The sequence below is a fragment of the Pteropus vampyrus genome, unplaced genomic scaffold (assembly GCF_000151845.1).
Source record: "Pteropus vampyrus isolate Shadow unplaced genomic scaffold, Pvam_2.0 Scaffold503, whole genome shotgun sequence".
Lineage (NCBI taxonomy): Eukaryota > Metazoa > Chordata > Mammalia > Chiroptera > Pteropodidae > Pteropus > Pteropus vampyrus.
In genome coordinates this window covers 51,877-68,100 of record NW_011889284.1, presented here as the reverse complement: position 1 = coordinate 68,100, position 16,224 = coordinate 51,877, and the positions used below count along the sequence as shown (strand labels likewise).

General features: G+C 55.1%; 1 protein-coding gene across 4 annotated transcripts; it reads right to left on the bottom strand.

Annotated features, from left to right (window-relative positions):
• Positions 1 to 120: 120 nt before the first annotated feature.
• On the bottom strand, positions 121 to 8,934 carry PPP1R1B (protein phosphatase 1 regulatory inhibitor subunit 1B). Of its 4 annotated transcripts, XM_011383013.2 has the most exons (8): positions 8,888 to 8,934; positions 8,357 to 8,572; positions 6,610 to 6,670; positions 6,276 to 6,298; positions 5,804 to 5,882; positions 2,441 to 2,638; positions 1,037 to 1,156; positions 121 to 943 (listed from the first exon to the last, which is right to left on the bottom strand). In XM_011383013.2, exons 2-8 carry the CDS (start codon positions 8,435 to 8,437, stop codon positions 894 to 896), a joined length of 612 nt encoding a protein of 203 aa, XP_011381315.1. In that variant the 5' UTR covers positions 8,438 to 8,572; positions 8,888 to 8,934; the 3' UTR covers positions 121 to 893. The 4 variants fall into 4 exon arrangements, with proteins under 4 accessions (XP_011381315.1, XP_023380633.1, XP_023380634.1 ...); XM_023524865.1 differs by lacking the exon at positions 8,888 to 8,934 and having other exon boundaries at positions 8,357 to 8,871; XM_023524866.1 differs by lacking the exon at positions 8,888 to 8,934 and having other exon boundaries at positions 5,804 to 5,879; positions 8,357 to 8,870.
• Positions 8,935 to 16,224: the final 7,290 nt, after the last annotated feature.

The following is a 16,224-nucleotide window of genomic DNA, read 5'->3' as shown; positions in this document are numbered from 1 at the left end:
ACTAGGATCAAGATGCTGACCCTTAGATGACCACCAACTAGGTCTTCCACACGGTGGTGGTGGGGAATCCGTTACCTCCTCCTCCCTTTCCTTTCCCCTGAAAAAAGGAGCCTCAGCACAGTTATTTACAAAGATTTATTACAGCACGGGAGCAGTTCAGGTCTGGAGTCAGGGAAGAGAGGAAGGGGGCAGAGCAGCTTGAGGACAAGAACCTGGCTCCCCCCACCACGTGCCCCCCCTAAGAACATATACTAGGCGGCATTCCTGGCATCAAAGCACAAACAAAATGCAACAAAGCAGCCTCTGCCAGTCCATCTTCCAGGCACCCAGTATGGGAGCAGGGGTGATAAGGGAAGATTTCCAAAATGTTGAGGCTATGGAGAAGGATGCTTGAATCCTCCTCAGCCCTGGTGAAAGCCAATGAGAAGGGTGGTGACTTGGTATCCCCCATAGGAGGAGAGAGGGTGGAGAAGGACCTAGGGTACCTACAGATTCTCCTGTACCCATTTTCCCCAGATCTTAGGGTCCTGCCCTGTGGTTTTCCTGTGCCCAAGGGAGAAGGTCTAGGGAGTAGAAAGAGAGGTGAAGGGTGAACCTTTGTCCCTTGTTTACTAGATTTTCCAATGTAAGCTCTCTCACATCCCGCCTCCCACTGAATGAACAGGGGAATGACTAGCAGGGGTAGGCATCAGGCAGCAAGTACCCAGGAACTCTGGGCATCAGCCAAAGGTGGGCAAACAAGCAAACACAGACCAGCTTTAGTCTTCTAGAAGTCAGAAGCCACAGCCCTAGCAAGTGAGGGGAAGGGCAGAAAATAGGGTGAAGACGAAGTGGGTTTCTGGGGAACAGTGATGCCCCCTCCACTTCCTTCTGGGAGATACGGAGCTGGGTGCCTATGTGCCAGGCTCAGGGTGGACAGGGCGCAGTGGCTCCTCCCCAAGCTCTGCAAGGCAAGCAGAGGGACTCAGGGCGTAGACATGCCTAACCGAGATCCCAGCCCCACCATGAGATCCCGTACACCACTCCTAAGCCTCACCACTTAGTTCGGGGTCTTCTAGTTGGTCCTCAGAACTCCCATCTCTCTGGGGCTCATCCAGAGGGGGTGGGCGCTCCCAGGGCCCCTCCAGACCCTGGCCACAAGTTGTCTTCTGTCCAGCTAGAGATGGGGAAAAAAGGATGAAACCACAGATTTTGAGTGTCCATCTGGCTATCCTGGAGCATGGGCTAAACTTTCTGAGGCCATCATGGTATAGCAGAGAGAGCACTGGACTAGGACACCTCTGCCAATGATTAGCCATATGACTTAGATTAGTCAGTTATTACCTCTCTGAAGGGGATGGTAAGAGGGAAATTGTGTAGATTGCCTTAAATGAGATAATATTAATGCCTTGTCCAGCCTAGTGTGGCACTGATGGCAGTTGATATAGCTCCTTGGTAGTCTTGTCATTTGACCCACTGCCCTGTTGCTTTTTGGGAAGGAACAGTCTCCTTTCACCGCCCCCCTCCACCTGTTCTAGGGGTCTCAGTGGGAGTTGACTCAACTCTTCCAGCTAGAGCTTTTGCTCCCATGGCTGATACCCCCCACGGACCAAGGCGCAGGGAGGAGGCCCAAGCCATTTTGTTTGGGTGCGAAGGCTAGACACGTCTAGCATGGGTAGTTGACTGTTTTTCATCCTCATAAACTCTGGGACCAAAAAGTTTAATGTGCATTGGGAAGAGTAGATGTGGCACAGCCTTCCATGGTCAGGCATGGGAGAAACAGCCATGGGAGAGGCTGAGATCTTCCTGCCTAGAAATTCTCTAGGCTTGGAACCCTCTGGGGAGATTGTTGGATCTGCGGCCTCTGGCTCTCAGGCCTTCTGTGTGGGTCTTGGGCCCCTCCCTGGCCCCTTTCTTCCCAGGCAGCTGGGGTTGGAGTTGCTCAGGACCAGAATGGTTCCTGAATCCTAGATTATCCGTCTAGACACTAGAGGGCATCCTTTTACCCTAGCCTAGGAAATAAAAGAGGAGAAACAGCCTGCTGGGGCCTGAAGAGGATTTATCAGCCAGTCCTCTGCTTCCCAGTGGAGACCACATCCTACATTCAGTAATGCAAACCATAGGGGCATTGGATATCCTTCACCCCCCATTCCTTCATCTCCTTGCACCCATTCACCACCATGGATGAGAAGTTCTTGGGTCCAGCTTCAATCCTCATGTGGCCTTGCCTTAATTCTTGGGAAAGAGAGGGATTAATTATTAGGAAAAACCTAATTGGAAGAGGGACTGAGTCAAGGAGGGGAGTGGCCCGGGTGTCAGATAAGGCTGAGTGTGAGGGATCTGTGGGGGAAGAGGATGGGAATGCTTGTGACTGTGACCTGGAAGAGGTGTCCCCAAGAACTCGAGGATCCCACCTGACCCATGGCGGAAGGACCTAGGCTGCGCAGCCCCTTCAGCTCACCAGGCCCCCTGTAGCCCTTCAGGACTTCAGCCTGGCTGTCCTCCTCCTCCTCCTCCTCATCCTCGTCATCTTCTTCCTCTTCTTCTCTCGGGTAGCCCAGCTCCCGCAACTCCCCCAGCTCATCCTCCTCCTCTGAGGCCTGGTTCTCGCTCAGATTGCTGATGGACTGCAGGTGAGACTCGGCGATGCGCTGCACGGCTGGCACAGGGGCACCGGGAAGGCAGGGTCAGCCAAGCCCAAGAAACAGCCCCCAGAGCTGGAGAGGCATGTGGCCCAGCCCCCAGCCTCCTTCCATGGGCCTGGGGGGCTAGAGCTAACCTCCTCACCGATCTAGTTCAAAAGCGAAGTCTTCAGGTCAGCCTCTGGGGGCCAGACCAAGCCAAAGCAGCAGGGGGTAGGCTCTTGATCATATTTGGCTCTTAAGCTGTCCAAAGATGCTGGCCCCCCAGAGGCTGGAACCAGGCCACAAGGTATCAAGCTAGACAAGACTAGGCAGGCACAACAGCAGCTTAACATTCCCTGGCTGGGGAGCTTACTTCTCCAAAGACCTGGTTAGTACTGGACATAGTGTCCACCAGTTACAGCCCAGGGGGATTTGTCTGGAGGAGTGCGCAGCCGGCTCAGGGCGCACTGCTCACCACAATCCTGCCCACCCCCTGGCACTGCCCTGTCATAGATGCCACTCCACATACCTCTGCCTAGACTTTAAGAGGTAGGAACAATTCTGAGACTGAGGACATAATAGTCTGCAGCCAATAAAGTCCGTGCCTAGGGATGTGGTGTGCGCAGACACAGGCCCCCACAATCTTGACCCACATCCCCAAGCTTCCAGCTCCCTCTGTGGTGACCTAGAAAGCAGCAAACACCCCCACCGCCCAACACCACCAAGGCCTGCTGGGATAGGTCCTAGGAAGGGAACCATGTGGGCAGCTGGAGAGAAGTTTCCAAAAGATGGAAAGGACCAGGCCTTTCGGAGAAAGGGGACAGGGCTGGGGGATTCTGGGAGAAGGGCAGAGGTAGAGGGGACACTGTGAGGAGTGGCTGGGGCAGCAGCGGGGCCAGGAGTTAATGGAATTTTAGAGTATTCGGTCACTAAACTCACAGCCCACAGATGAGATGCTGGTAAGCCAGGGGCTACGGTTGCCGAAGCTGCTCCTTGGTCCGCAGGCAGCCCCTCCCCTCAGAAAGCCCAGAGGGGTAGATCCAGGCTGGAAACCTCCGGTGTAGTGAGCAGGGCACTACACTCCTGCCAACTTGGGGACAGGCACAGAGGGTGTATTGTGTGTGCCCGCTGCCCCGCCTTGCCCTGAGCTCCCAGCTCAGTGCCTCCTGCTGGCTCTGGGCAAGCTACCCAGGCAATAAAAGTGCAATAAATCGCCCTACCCTTGCCTTGGTGACGCTTGGCGACGCAGTGAAGCTTCACCTTGAGCCAAGTGTGAGAGCTCAGCCTTGGAGAGACCCCGCCTCAAGCCAAGACTCAGTGTTGACCACCCTCCTCCAGGGGCCCTTGGTTTCTCCCTCTAGAGAACCCCGACCCTGCCAGGTGCATTTCCCCACCCAGAAAGGAGCCGAAGCCTACAAAACAGTGCCCTCCAGGTATAGAATGGTCCTCTGAGGGTTGGAGGGAGGGGGGAAGAGAGGAGAGGAGGTGGCAGCTACAGCAGCCGCCCTCTTCCCCAGCTGGGGGAGGAGAGCTCAGTTCGTGAGCCTCAGTGACAACAATAGGTGTGTGCAGCCGCCTGTGCTGGCACCCCGTGAGCCTCCCGCGTGTGCAGTGCCTCGTGCCTCTCAGGGCTCTCTGGGGTCTCCCCCTCCCCCTTCTTTCTCTGTCTCCATCTCCAGGGCCCTGAACACGTCCCCTCAGTCCCCTTTTTTAAGTTCAAAAGTCCCCAGCACAATTCCCACCCCCTCACTCCCACTGCCTACCCCTTTCCTGGCCCATTTCCACTGCCCTGCTTCTCCCCACTTAGACTCTCCTAAAGTGCAGTCCAAAAGGGCAATGGGGGTGGGCACCTTTCTGGCCATTACGGGGGGGCCTGGAAAGCCTTGGCCCTATCCTCTTCACCCAGCCCTCAGCCCCATGCTCACACTCAAGAGCCCAAGGATGGTTCATCACATCCACTCACCAACCCCCAGCCCAGGGTGGGAAGGAGAGATTTCTTATATTCTCTCCTGAGAAGATGCCCTTCCGCCTACGCCTGCTTCAGGGGTTGGCCGTCCCCACATCCCCACAGGTGGGAAGTCCTTCCAGGTGCTGAACCACACTGCCTGCTTGCTGTCCCTTCGTTTTCCTGTCCTGGGAGAAGATAAAGGGCCCCTGCCCTTTCTCTCCTCTTCTCCCAGGCTCTCCTCTCTGCTCCCAACCCTAGTAGGCAGGCTGACAGGTGCACCTGTGGACCTTGGCTGGTGCTTGGAAGTCATTAAACCCACCTGGAGGGAGCTGTCAACACACCCTTCCGGTCTCCCTCCCTCTCTCTGTGGGAGGAGGGGGCTGGCCAGGCAGGAAGAGCCTCAGGTAGGAGTCCAGATGTGGAAGGCATCCTATGGCTTAGCAAGGAAGAGACCCACCCCACACCCCAATCTGTCCCACCTTCTTCTCCAGGTGTATCTCGCACAGCTCCCCACTTCAAGCCCAGTCTCCAGGATGGCCCTAAAGACCCCTGTGATTTTACACCTCCTCCCCTTTTCCACACCTTCCTTCTTCCTAGAATGCCCTTCTGGGCCTTGCCTACCAGTTGAATTCCTATTTATCCTTCAAATCCAGGCTTAAACACCCTCTATTCTGTAAGGGTCTCCCTGACCCTTTGAAGCAAACTGTCACTAGAGCAAGGACCAAATCTGACTCCCCTTCTTTTGCCCAGTGCCCACCAGTGAGGCCTGACACACACGAGGTGTTGAATAAGTGCGTGCTATAGAAATGATCTGCCTCTTAATACAGAAAGGAAAAGCAAGGAGAAGTACCCAGTATGCAGACCTGTGCAAATGTTAAGTGGATGGGTGAGGGGAGCAAGGAGTGCAGCCCAGAGAAGAAGGTGCCTTTTGGGGAGTGAGGAGCGGGAGGTGGCCAGTGTGCATTTGCAAAAGGGAGGCACAGAGCTGAGTGTCTCTATGTTGGTGCCTACTTATTATTTGAGGCCTGCCTCCTTCTTTCTTTCAAGCCCACAGCCACCCTTCCCAGCCTCTTTTTTACAAGGCAAAATTAAGACTGAATTGGTCTCTACGCAGAGCTTGGGGGACACAAAACAACTCCCCCCCCTCCCCCCGCCCACTGACAAAAGCTCAAAACTTCACCTCCCTCCCCCAGTGTCAACTCAGTTCCAGGGGTCATGGGGACAGCCAGACTGATGGGTGGGGGGATAGTACCTTTCAGCGAAGGGGGGGTGTAGGCACAGGGGTTGGGTCTCTTCGACTTGAGGTGGTGCCCCTCTCCTGAGGCTCTCTGCTGGGTAAAGTGCCAGGTTAAACGGGCTCACCGCAGGCCCCTTCCCTGCCACCTCCCTCCACTCCATTCCACCCATAGCAACCTGGGCAGACTGGTCTAGCCTCTGTCGATGGGTCTAGGCACTGCTGCCCCTCAGGTCCTTCACCAGGCTGAGGCCACCCCACTGCTTTGGGAGGGAGGCCTGGCTCAAGGTGGGACCTAGGTTTTGGAGGCCTCACCCCAATCTATGCAAAGGGCAGAGGAGGCTCTGCTGGTGGCATCCTGGCACCAGGCACTCTCATCAGAGGTGCTGAATGTTATGCTAATGTGTCCTCCCTGGCATCTTGTGTTAGTTGGGAAGCAATCCCAACCATCTCACCAAATGCCTCCTTCCTGCTGCCCCTGGAAACTCACCTGGTGGGGGGAAGCCTCCTCCTCTGAGGGAGGCCACCGGTGAAGGAGGGATGAGGAAGAGAGAAGAGCAGGGAAGGGAAAGAGAAAGAGAATCCAAATTACTTTCCCCAAAGGGTCAATCTCTGGGGAAAGGGAAAGTATGCTGTTAACTTCCTAGTGCTGGGAGGTGCCTAGGAATAAATGAACCCAGCAGGGTTGGGCTCCCAGACCTTACCCGCCCCCCACCGCACTTCTGCTCCATTTCCTACTACTCATGGGGCTTTGGCAAGTGCCCTAAGAAGGCATCAGAGCTAGGGTAGGGCCAGGGCTGGGCAGGGGCAGGGAAGGGGCCCACCTGGTGAGGAATGCTCTGAGAGCCGAAACAGCATGGCAGGGGTTGGTCTCCTGCGCCGGATCTAAGGAGATGGAGAAAGATGTGGGGTAGGACAGACATCTGCAGCCCACCCCCACTGCCCCCCACCAGCATGGAACAAACAGTGCTTTGGAGTCCCCAGGGAACTTCTGAATCAAAGACTGTCAGAGCTGAAAAGAACTCTATAGTTCACCCAACCCCCTCGTTTTACTCAGGTAAAAACTCAAGGCTCTGAGAGTTCAGGCAAAGTGCTCAAGGCCACACAGCACGTTAAGGCAAAGGAATGATGAGAAAAAACCGGTCACTGACTCCCAGCCCATGAGCATTCCACTCCGCAGTTACTCCATAATAAGCACCTCCCTTTCTATCCTCCCCGATCAAGGCCCGCTCTTTCCCATTTTTTGAAGACATCAGACCTTGGGAACTGAAGCTGGCTGTGGAAGATGCCCCATGGGCCATGGCACTCACGTGGCCCTGCCTACCTAAGGTCAGCTCAAGGGCTCCAAAGAAACTAGATCCAGCTGCAGAGGGAGGCTGAGGCGGGGCACTGCAGGCACCTCCAAACTCACACTGAGGCTCAGGTGTGGGTCTGAGTCACAGACCACGGGAGTCTGGGGGATATCTCTGGGGGCCTGGGTCTGGGAGTCTAGGAGTCCAGCAGTCTCTCTCAGGCTGTGGAACTCTTGGCACAGTCTTCATAAAAAACAAAAAGTCGCCCTCCTTGGTACATAAGCCAAGCTGAATGGTGAGTGTATGGGGTGGAGGGGGCACAGAGCACTCCCGGTAACTGCCCCCACCCCTAGCTTGGCAATCAGACCAACTGTCAGTTAATTAGGTCCCCTCTAAGCTCCAGGGAAATGCACAAAGAGAACCAGGTGAATTAAGCTGAAACTGCCACCTCCTCCTGCCAGAATTCCAACACTGCCCTCCAGACCAAAAGCTGCTTAGGCCTAGGACCCAACCCGCCCTGCCAAAATGACTCGGCCCCACTCCCACTGCTCTGTTGGGAGCCCACTGGGACTCAGCAACAAGTGACCCCAGCTAGGTAGGGGGAGCCATCTTCTGTTCTCTCCTTCCTCCTCCTGCTCCCCGCCTTTGGAGGCCTCCCAGCCCCCAGGAAGGCTCTCTGGAGATCTCGGTTGTCAATGTGAAGAGGTCTGGCTTCTGTGATGATGGGTCACCCCTTGCCCCCACCATGTCTAGCTCTTTCTAGGACCTGACAGCAGAAAGAGGTCAGAACAAGGTTTTGGCAACCCCAGCCCAGACATACAGGGTGGGACTAGAGGGGCAGGGCTGTGGGGCAGCAGTTTTGGGGGTCTGCTCCAAATAATGGGTCAGGGGAGGAGGTTTCTCACATTTGACCAGCGCTGGCTGGGACTGGGGTGCAGAGGTCCCGGTGGTAGCCTAGAGCAGGAGGACACTGTGCAAGGGTCCAGAGGACAGTCACCCCTCCTGGGGCGGGCAGCCCAGAAAGGCCTGCCCAAACGCTCAGACGCTCAACGCCGGGAATTCTCCGGCGCGGGAATCAGGACCGAGGCCCCGGGGAAAAAGTTGCACGAGTCTCCAGTGAACTTCACGCGCTGCCCGGAGGCCTCGCCTGGTCCAAGGCGGCCCGGGACTCTCCGTCACCCCCCTTCCCCAGGCCAGCGCAGACCCGGCAGCGCCCGGGAAGCAAGGGAGCCCCTAGGTGCGTGGGGGCGCTGCTGGGGGTGTGGCGCGGCTCCCTTACCATCTCCACCTGGCGGGGGTCCAGCTGGCTGGGGGGCGCGGGCACGGAGAACTGGATTTTCTTGCGGTCCTTGGGGTCCATGGCGGGCGTGGTGGCCGGTGGGGCTGGGGGCGCTTGACTCCGGGTGCGGGGCGACGCTCCCGACTGGGCTCGCCTGTGCAGCTCGGGGCGCCGAGGCGACAGCCGGCTGGCTGTAAGTGGCGAGGAGGAGGAGGGCTGTGTGCGCACGGATAAAAATACCGAGCGCGGTGAGGGGAGAGCGCGGGAGGAGGGGTCGCCGCCGGCCCGCCCGCCCCGCCTGCCCCTCCTGCCCGCGGGCCCGCCCGCCGAGCTCGAACCGCGCCTCGGTCCCCTCGCGCCTCCACCCGCGCGCTCTCCTGCTCGCTGGTCTCCGTGTCTCTGCCTCTCCCCTCCTTCCCTTGCTCTCTCTGAGTGTCTTTAAGTGTCTCTCCTCTGTCTCTCCGCCCTTCCCCTATCTCCCTCTCTTTCTCTCCGTGTCTCTCTCTGCCTCTCTCTCTCTCCCGGTCTCACCCCTCTGGCCCCAGCCTTGGGGTCCCCAGTCCGTCCCCTCGCCTGGGACTGGCGCCCAGGGCTTAATGGGAGGGCTCAGGAGAAAGTGGCCAATGAGCACGGAGAAGAGTGTTCTCCCGGGTCGGGGGAGGGTGGGAGTGTGAGCCAGGGCGGGGTGAAGCAGGCTGGGGGCCCCCTGCTGTATCCCCAGAACTTGAAGCTGAATTATTGATGGAGTCCAGCAGGGAAGATAATGTGGGGGGAGGCAGAAGGTGGGGGAGAGAGGGGCAGAGGGAAAACGGGACTCTGGCTTTAACCCCTTCATGGCCTGGGTACTTGGACTTTCACCAGGAGGCCTGTGAGGTGAAGAGAGTGTCACCAGCATGTCGAGCTGTGAATGGGGGTGTCCTAGAAAGTGAGTGAGTGCGAAAGAGAGGATTGCGTGTGGGAGGACACGTGTCAGTCATCATGGCAGGGAGTGTATGTGAGTGAGTGCCAGGGGCTCTGTGGTGCCTATAGCTAGAAAGTGTGTGTGTGGGGGGGCAATGTGGTGTGAGTGCGTGTGAGTCTGTGAGTAAGTGTGTCAGAGTGTCAAGGATGCAGTGTGAGTGGCAGGGTGTGGGAGGACTATGTGTGTGTGGGGGAGGGTGTAGGTGTGGGGGAGGTTGTCAGAGGCTGTCAAGGTGATGGCAGGAGTGTGCCAGCTTACAGCGGGGTGAGGGTACTGTATCCGCAGCTGTAGCCTGTGTAATAGAGGGGCATGAGGTTGCGATCCTGTGAGCACTTGGGTGTGTGTGTGGGGGCTGTGTCCCTGCCACAATATACCCTGGATTCACGTGTCTCCTGCCTTTTCTCCCCATATCTGATGGGAAGGAGACAGAAGCACCTCAGGGGGACAGAGTTTGGAGTGTTGGGGGCTGCCTGTACCAGTACACGTGCCATCACGTGTGTTTGGTGCATTCGAGAACGGAGCTGAGGAGAGAGTTGTGCACTCATTTCTGAGGTGTGAGCCTGTCTCTCTGCAGAGGTGTTAGTGTGTGTCCCTGGATGAGGGAAGGGGAGGTGCTGGCCTGTGGGTTGGAGTGTCCTTGTTTACCGGTCCAGGCCCTGGGTATCTTTGCAGGAGCCGTGTTTCACTCTGCGGACCTGCGGGCAAGGGTCTGAATGCCTCTCTCTGTAGCACTGACAGGGTGCGTGTGTAGACGTGTACACATGCGTGTGTCTTCCTGGGGCTCTGTTTGTGTTGGCTGTGTTCTCTCCTGGTCACGCTCAGGCCTGGGTTAGTCAGGAGTCCTCCCCCTACCTCGGCAACTTTTCCACTCCCAACCCAAGTATGTTGGGTCCCTGGCAGAGCAAGGAGGGAACAGGAGGTCAGAGGAGTCTTGTGGAAATGGGGTCAGGGGCACGAAGTTGTACCCCAGAGTCATTGTCCACTTTGGGGGTGAGAGAGAGGATGGCAGGAGGGCAGAGCTTTGCTCTTGGAAGCTGGAAGCCCTGGCTGCTCGGCTCCACTGCCCCCAACCTCAAGCCTGGCTCAAGTCCCACTGCATTCGTTGACTTATATGCTTGTTGGGAAACAGCCGGATACCACAATGCTGGCCAAGAGGTGTGGGCATCTCTGGCAGCCCCGGGCTTGGCCCAGACCCCTCTTCCAGATGGGGTGTGGTGGGGGCTGGCAAAGACCAGTTTGGCAGTGCCTTGGGAGGGTAAATAAGGAGGTTCTGAAACTCAGAAGAGGCACGGGAAAGGCATAGCCCAGGCAGTAACCCGAGTGGCCACTGGGCCACAGTGAGGCTGAGGGGCTTGTGCCTTCCATTGTTGGAGGGCGGGAAGGCCCTGGAGTGGGAAGAAGGGGACAGAGGACAGCTGGATGGGTAATGAGAGGACAGGGACTAGGCGGCATCACCACCAGTTGCACCTTGGAGCCCATCAGAGCTGAGGAGGCCCTGGGGACCACAGTGGCTGAGGCTCATTTGACCGGAGAGGACTTGTTTATAGAGGTTCTGCCAAAAGGATTAGAGCTCTCAGAGGGCCTGAATCAGGAAAAATGTCCCTGACCCAGTTAGGCCTGGAAGATGGAATGTTTGGGGATGGAGGGGAGGGTCTTTATCCTCTTCCTCCGGCTTTTTTGGCACCCACAGCTTGGCTGCTAAACTGCAGGGTCAAGAGGGATGGGCAAGACTGGCTGACAGAGGTACAAATACAAGGGACAGATGGACAGGAGAAGGAAAGATGACAGAGACAAGAGGTGAGAGAGAAAGCGGGGCGCGGGGGGAGGTAGGAAAAAGCCACAAGAGACAGAGAAAACGCATGCGAGAGTTGGAGAGACAGGGAGAAAGAGAAAGCATCACAGCGGAGAGAGGCAGGAGACAGAGATGGAGAGAGAGTAAAAATAGCTCAGCATTAAGATAATTGCAGCTCACAGCTCTGCCCTCCGTTAGGAATTAAATGAGGTTTTATTACTTTGATATTTCTCTCCTGTATCCTACGCGACTTCTCAAGAACTTGGGGAAAAGTTTTTCAGGTGGGCGGCCAGGCTGTGGGGGCTGCGTGGGTGACAGAGGAGGAAGGGAACAGGACTTCTGGGAACTGAGGAAAGTGTGGGCAGGGGCATGGAGTGGGGAGGGGCTGATGAGGATGGGGGAGCCCAGCAAGGGCTGGGGGAGGCAGCCAGGGTCAGGTACATCCTGGAGGGGCTGAGAAGCAAGGGGCCAGGGTGACCTCCATTCTCTTTGACTTAGAATTAATCACATGCAAATGAGATGTAAAAATAATATGCCACTCTTCAGGTATTATTTTGAGTTAGAAACACAGGCTGTTGGGTCCAAGGAACCAATTCAAGACCTTGTGTGACATAACTCCACTTGAACTGTGGGTCTTTCTGCTTGGACTGAAAAATGTTTATCACAGAGTGTCTATTTGTCTATTAAGGCACCATAGGTCTGAGCATACTATTTTGAATACACAATTCTTCCTCACATCATTGGTCTGGTGTTGCCACTGTGTCCAGCATACAGGAGGAACAACATTCATTATCTCTGGAACTTGAATTTGGGAGGGTTGGTGTGAGGCCTTTGCCCTCTTTCTGGGAGGTGGGGAGAGTGGACAATCATGAATAGTCCCTTCCTTCTTCCAAACAAGATACAGTCTCATGGACAGAACATAGACTGGGGAGTTGGGCAGACCTGAGGAAGAAACTTAGGTCTACAATTTAGTGTGACCTTAGACAGGACATTGTGGACAACATGCATTCATAGGGTCACCAGAAGTCAGAACTGGCTCAACTGCGCGCGCGCGCACACACACACACACACACACACACACACACACACACACACACTATATAAAGCCCCAGCCCAGGACAGAGCCCCTGCTAGGTCCTTAAGAAAGATTCCAGCTCTCTTGGAACTCTAGGGTTGCAGTTCCGAAGAGGGCCAGATGGTGGCACAGTCCACCAAGATTTGGGCGGTTGTACTGCTGGCACTGTGGGTTTGTAGTTAGGCATCACACCCATGACCTTGGCACCACTGAGCTGAACCGAGCTGGCCGGACTGGCATGTGGCAGCTGGAAGGGAAGCCCCAGGAAATCCCGGAAATCAACCTTAGAGAAGCCTGGGAGCACTAGCTAGGGCATCTTTTCCTGCCACTGATGGGGGTGGGAGGACGGGGTGAGGGGTAGGGGGAGAATTCCAAGGTCCACTTCTGGGGAAGACCGTGGACACCAAGAGGAGAGGGCAAGGGCACTCTCAGTAGGGACAACGGTGGCACCAGGACAGGCGGGCCATTATCTGAGACATTCATTCACACATTCATTCATTCATCCACCATCCAATTGTTTATCCATTCAATTAATTCACATCGTGTGCTTTTAAAAGAAAATAACTTTATTGAGTTAGAGTTTACATATAACAAAATGTACCAATTTCAAATACACATTTCAATGAGTTTTTGAAAATGTTGTAACATATAACTACTACCATAATACAGATAAAGAATATTTTCATCACCCCAAAACATTGCCCCATGCAAATCAACCTCCCCTCCGCCCTCACTGGGTGTATCATGTCTTAGCACACTATTTGAGACGTGTCCTTCTCACCATCTGTCTTTGCATCATCACCTGCCTGCCATAGTGTCCAGAAAATGGTAGGCACTACACACTGTAGAGGGGATGAATTGAGGAATGAATGAACAGATGAAGACATGTCATAAAAATTGACAGCAGGTGCATTTACACTGTGCTGAGCACCAGACTAGGCCCTTTATATGTATTACTTCATTTAATCCTCATTAGTAGCATTCCATTTTTACAGATGAGTCAAATGAAGCTCAGAACTTTTTGCCCAGAGCTTGAGTTCAAACTCAGTCTAACTCCAGAGCTCTCCCTCCTTACTGCTGCTTTTAATACATTCAGGTTGGGCGAGTGGAAGATCGCTTGCATGTACTGGATCGACCTTCTCTCTTGCTCAGCATTGGACCGCGTTTCTCTCTCACCCAGCCTAGTTTGGACCTTTGGGGCTGGCGGGACGGGGAGCAGAAATCAGTGGGCTGAGGCTGCCCTCTTGTGGCAGACATGAGTACAGAGATATATGTGCCCTCTGGCGCCCCCAGGTGGGATGCTGTTGAGAAGAGCGACTAAGCCGGCAGCCCACAGCGGGACAGCCTCAGCTTCGGGCACCTGGAGACGCCCTGCTCTGGCCACTGCCTGGTGCCCCCTGAGGTGCCAGCTGAGGCTGCCCCCGAAGAATGCCAGCTGCTGGAGCCCGCCGCCTCCCACCCCTTCCACCAGCCTCACACACACTCCAATCCCGGTCCAGTCGGCTGCTTCCATTCCCTGAAGAAGAGGCCCTAAAGTTAAAACAGCTGTTAATTTATAAACCAATTTTTCCGTGACTGCTTAATAAATCGCCAGCAGCTGCTCTGCCCCCTCCTCCTGCCCAGGCACCCGGCCCCGAGGGCTGCATAGAGAAGCTCAGAGCCATCATCCTGCCCCTCCTGCCTCCTTCCCCCAACTCCCCAACTTGCCCCCATTCTCCCAGGAAGTGGGTGGGCGTGGGGGAAACCTTGATAAACACGGATTCTTTACGCTTCAGTGGAATAGAGAGGTGAGAATGGGTTTTCTCTCCTGGTGGGCTGTAGCCCAAAGGCCATCCCTCCCAATGCCCTATAACCACCCAAGACTCCCAGGCCCAGAAGGTAGGTGTCAAAGGTTTTCTTAGTTCTGGGGAAATGAAGGTGTCCAGATTCTCTAGAGAAGGTCCCCTGAGCCACTGCGAGGTAAGAAGACCCTGGGCACATCCTTAAGAGCATTGGAATCTCAGTTCCCTGTCAGGGTGGTCCCTCTGGCAGATGCTAACCAACTCCCTGACCCTGCTGTTCTCTTTTAAGGATAGGCTGGGAGGGGGCAAGGAATGCTGGGGAGATACTCACACACACTCATCTCCAGGGTAATGAGAGGAGGGATATGGGCCTCCTGAACATTCACTTTGCCCAACTCCCACTAACATATAAAAGGCACTAGGAAAATCCATGCGGGATGGGGGCCAGGGCCATGTGAATGGCAGGCACATGGCATGTTCTTTCTCTGAGCATCTGCAAATTCCAAAGGCACACTAGGTGAAAGGCCTACTGCCACTGTGAAAAGGGGGAGCAGGATGGTGCAGCACAAGAGGTTAGGTGTTCAAATCCAGGTCTCTCACTTATTAGCCATGTGACCTTGGGCAAGTAACTTAACCTCTCTTTCCTCAATGTCTCCATTTATAAACTAGAGATAATAATTACAGAATTTTTGTGAAAATTAAACAAGTTGATGCACATAAAGTGCCTGGCACATAGTAAGTGGTTACAAGTGACAGTATTATCTCCTTATCCCCCTGCTGGAAAGAGCAGAGACTGGATCTCCTGGGTTTCCCCACAGAGCAAATCTTGGGGTAAGGGTTCTCAGGGGATTTCAGGGAAAATGGGAGGACAGGTAGGAATTCTGGGAACAAAATTAAGAACAAACCAACCAGGGTTCTGACTGGGCTTCTCATTCTGGGCCTTTCTGTTCTCTCGTATCCCTTCATCCCCCATCCCATCCTGACTCTGGTAGCCATGCCCTTCCCCAACCTGCTTCTTGGGAAGGAAGTAAAAGCTTCCACCTCACTCCAGCTCCTGAAGCCCCCACCTCTCAAGAATTAAGTTCTCCCCAGTCTGTCAAATCCCTTCCATTTCTTGTTCTCTAATCAGCAGGGGCTGCCATGACCCTTTCCTGCCTCATCCCCTGCAGAATGGGGAGACATCAGAGAGCCTGCCTGCTGGACTCTGCTGTCACACAGGCCAGATGTGAGCCTGGCCTTGCTACATCCTCCCCCCTCCCCCATCTGCCCACAGCAACTTTGTCCACCTCTTTGGGCCTTGGGTTCTTCAGCTCTAGAATGGGGAGAATTCCAGAAGCTACCTCCTGGGTTGCTGTGAGGATTGAATGCGACACTGCGCATGAAGTTCTCAACACAGGGCCTGGCTCTCAGCAGGTGCTGAAGACATGGTGATGGAAAGAGAGGTGGGAGAGTGTGGTGGAAAGAACTCAGATGCCAGAGCTGGACTGTCTGGGTTCAGATCCCACTCCACTACTCCCAGCTGAGTATCCTTGGGCTTAACCTTCCTGTGCTCCTGTTTCTTCATCTTTAAAATGGGGACAGCAACAGAACCCATGGCACTGAGTGGTTGTGAGACATCTAGAGCCCTCAGAACAGGTCTCCAGCTAAATAAATGTTCACCAAACTCATAGTATTGTTTGTTGTTACTATTATCTACCCCGACTAGAGCACTAATGCCCTTTAGGCTTTGCCCCACCCAGGGGCTTGATGATGGCAGAGGTTTGGAGGGTGAGCAGAACCAGACTAGAGACCCTGGTATTGGAGACCCCAGCTCAGGACAGGCCTGCAGCCTCCATTTCCTCAGCGTTCCCACCTCTAGCATCCCTTTAGATTCTGGTTTGGGTGCAATCAGGAGGTACATCCTTTGCCTCTTTGAGTCAATGTTCCTGCAAAGCAGCCAGCCCCCTCCCTGTGCCCAGGTCTTGACTACCTCCTGGAAATAAAGCAGAGTCCTGGGGGCCCTCTCAAGCCCAGAACCGCTCTGCCAGGGTGCCAGCTGGTGCCCATGGGGGTGTGGCAGAGGTTTGATCATGTGGAAAGGGAACGCTGGAGGCACCCTTCGCCTCGGTGGCCCTCTCCAGAGCCAAAGAAGAGACTGGGGCACCCAGGACATCCAAGTAACTTCCTTCCCCTAGGGACAGATAGGAGTGAGAGCTAAGCTTAGCTTGTCCAGTGCCTCAGTTTACTCTGACATCCTAGAGGTGGAGTCTTCATTTCTGT

Excerpts from the sequence above, each read along its gene's own strand:
- PPP1R1B (XM_011383013.2), bottom strand. The coding sequence starts at position 8,437 with ATGGACCCCAAGGACCGCAAGAAAATCCAGTTCTCCGTGCCCGCGCCC. Across the intron at positions 5,883-6,275 it reads AGGAGGCTTCCCCCCACCAG|CAGAGAGCCTCAGGAGAGGG; the intron begins GTGAGTTTCCAG and ends CACTTTACCCAG. Across the intron at positions 1,157-2,440 it reads GAAGGGCTACAGGGGGCCTG|CTGGACAGAAGACAACTTGT; the intron begins GTGAGCTGAAGG and ends CCCCATCTCTAG.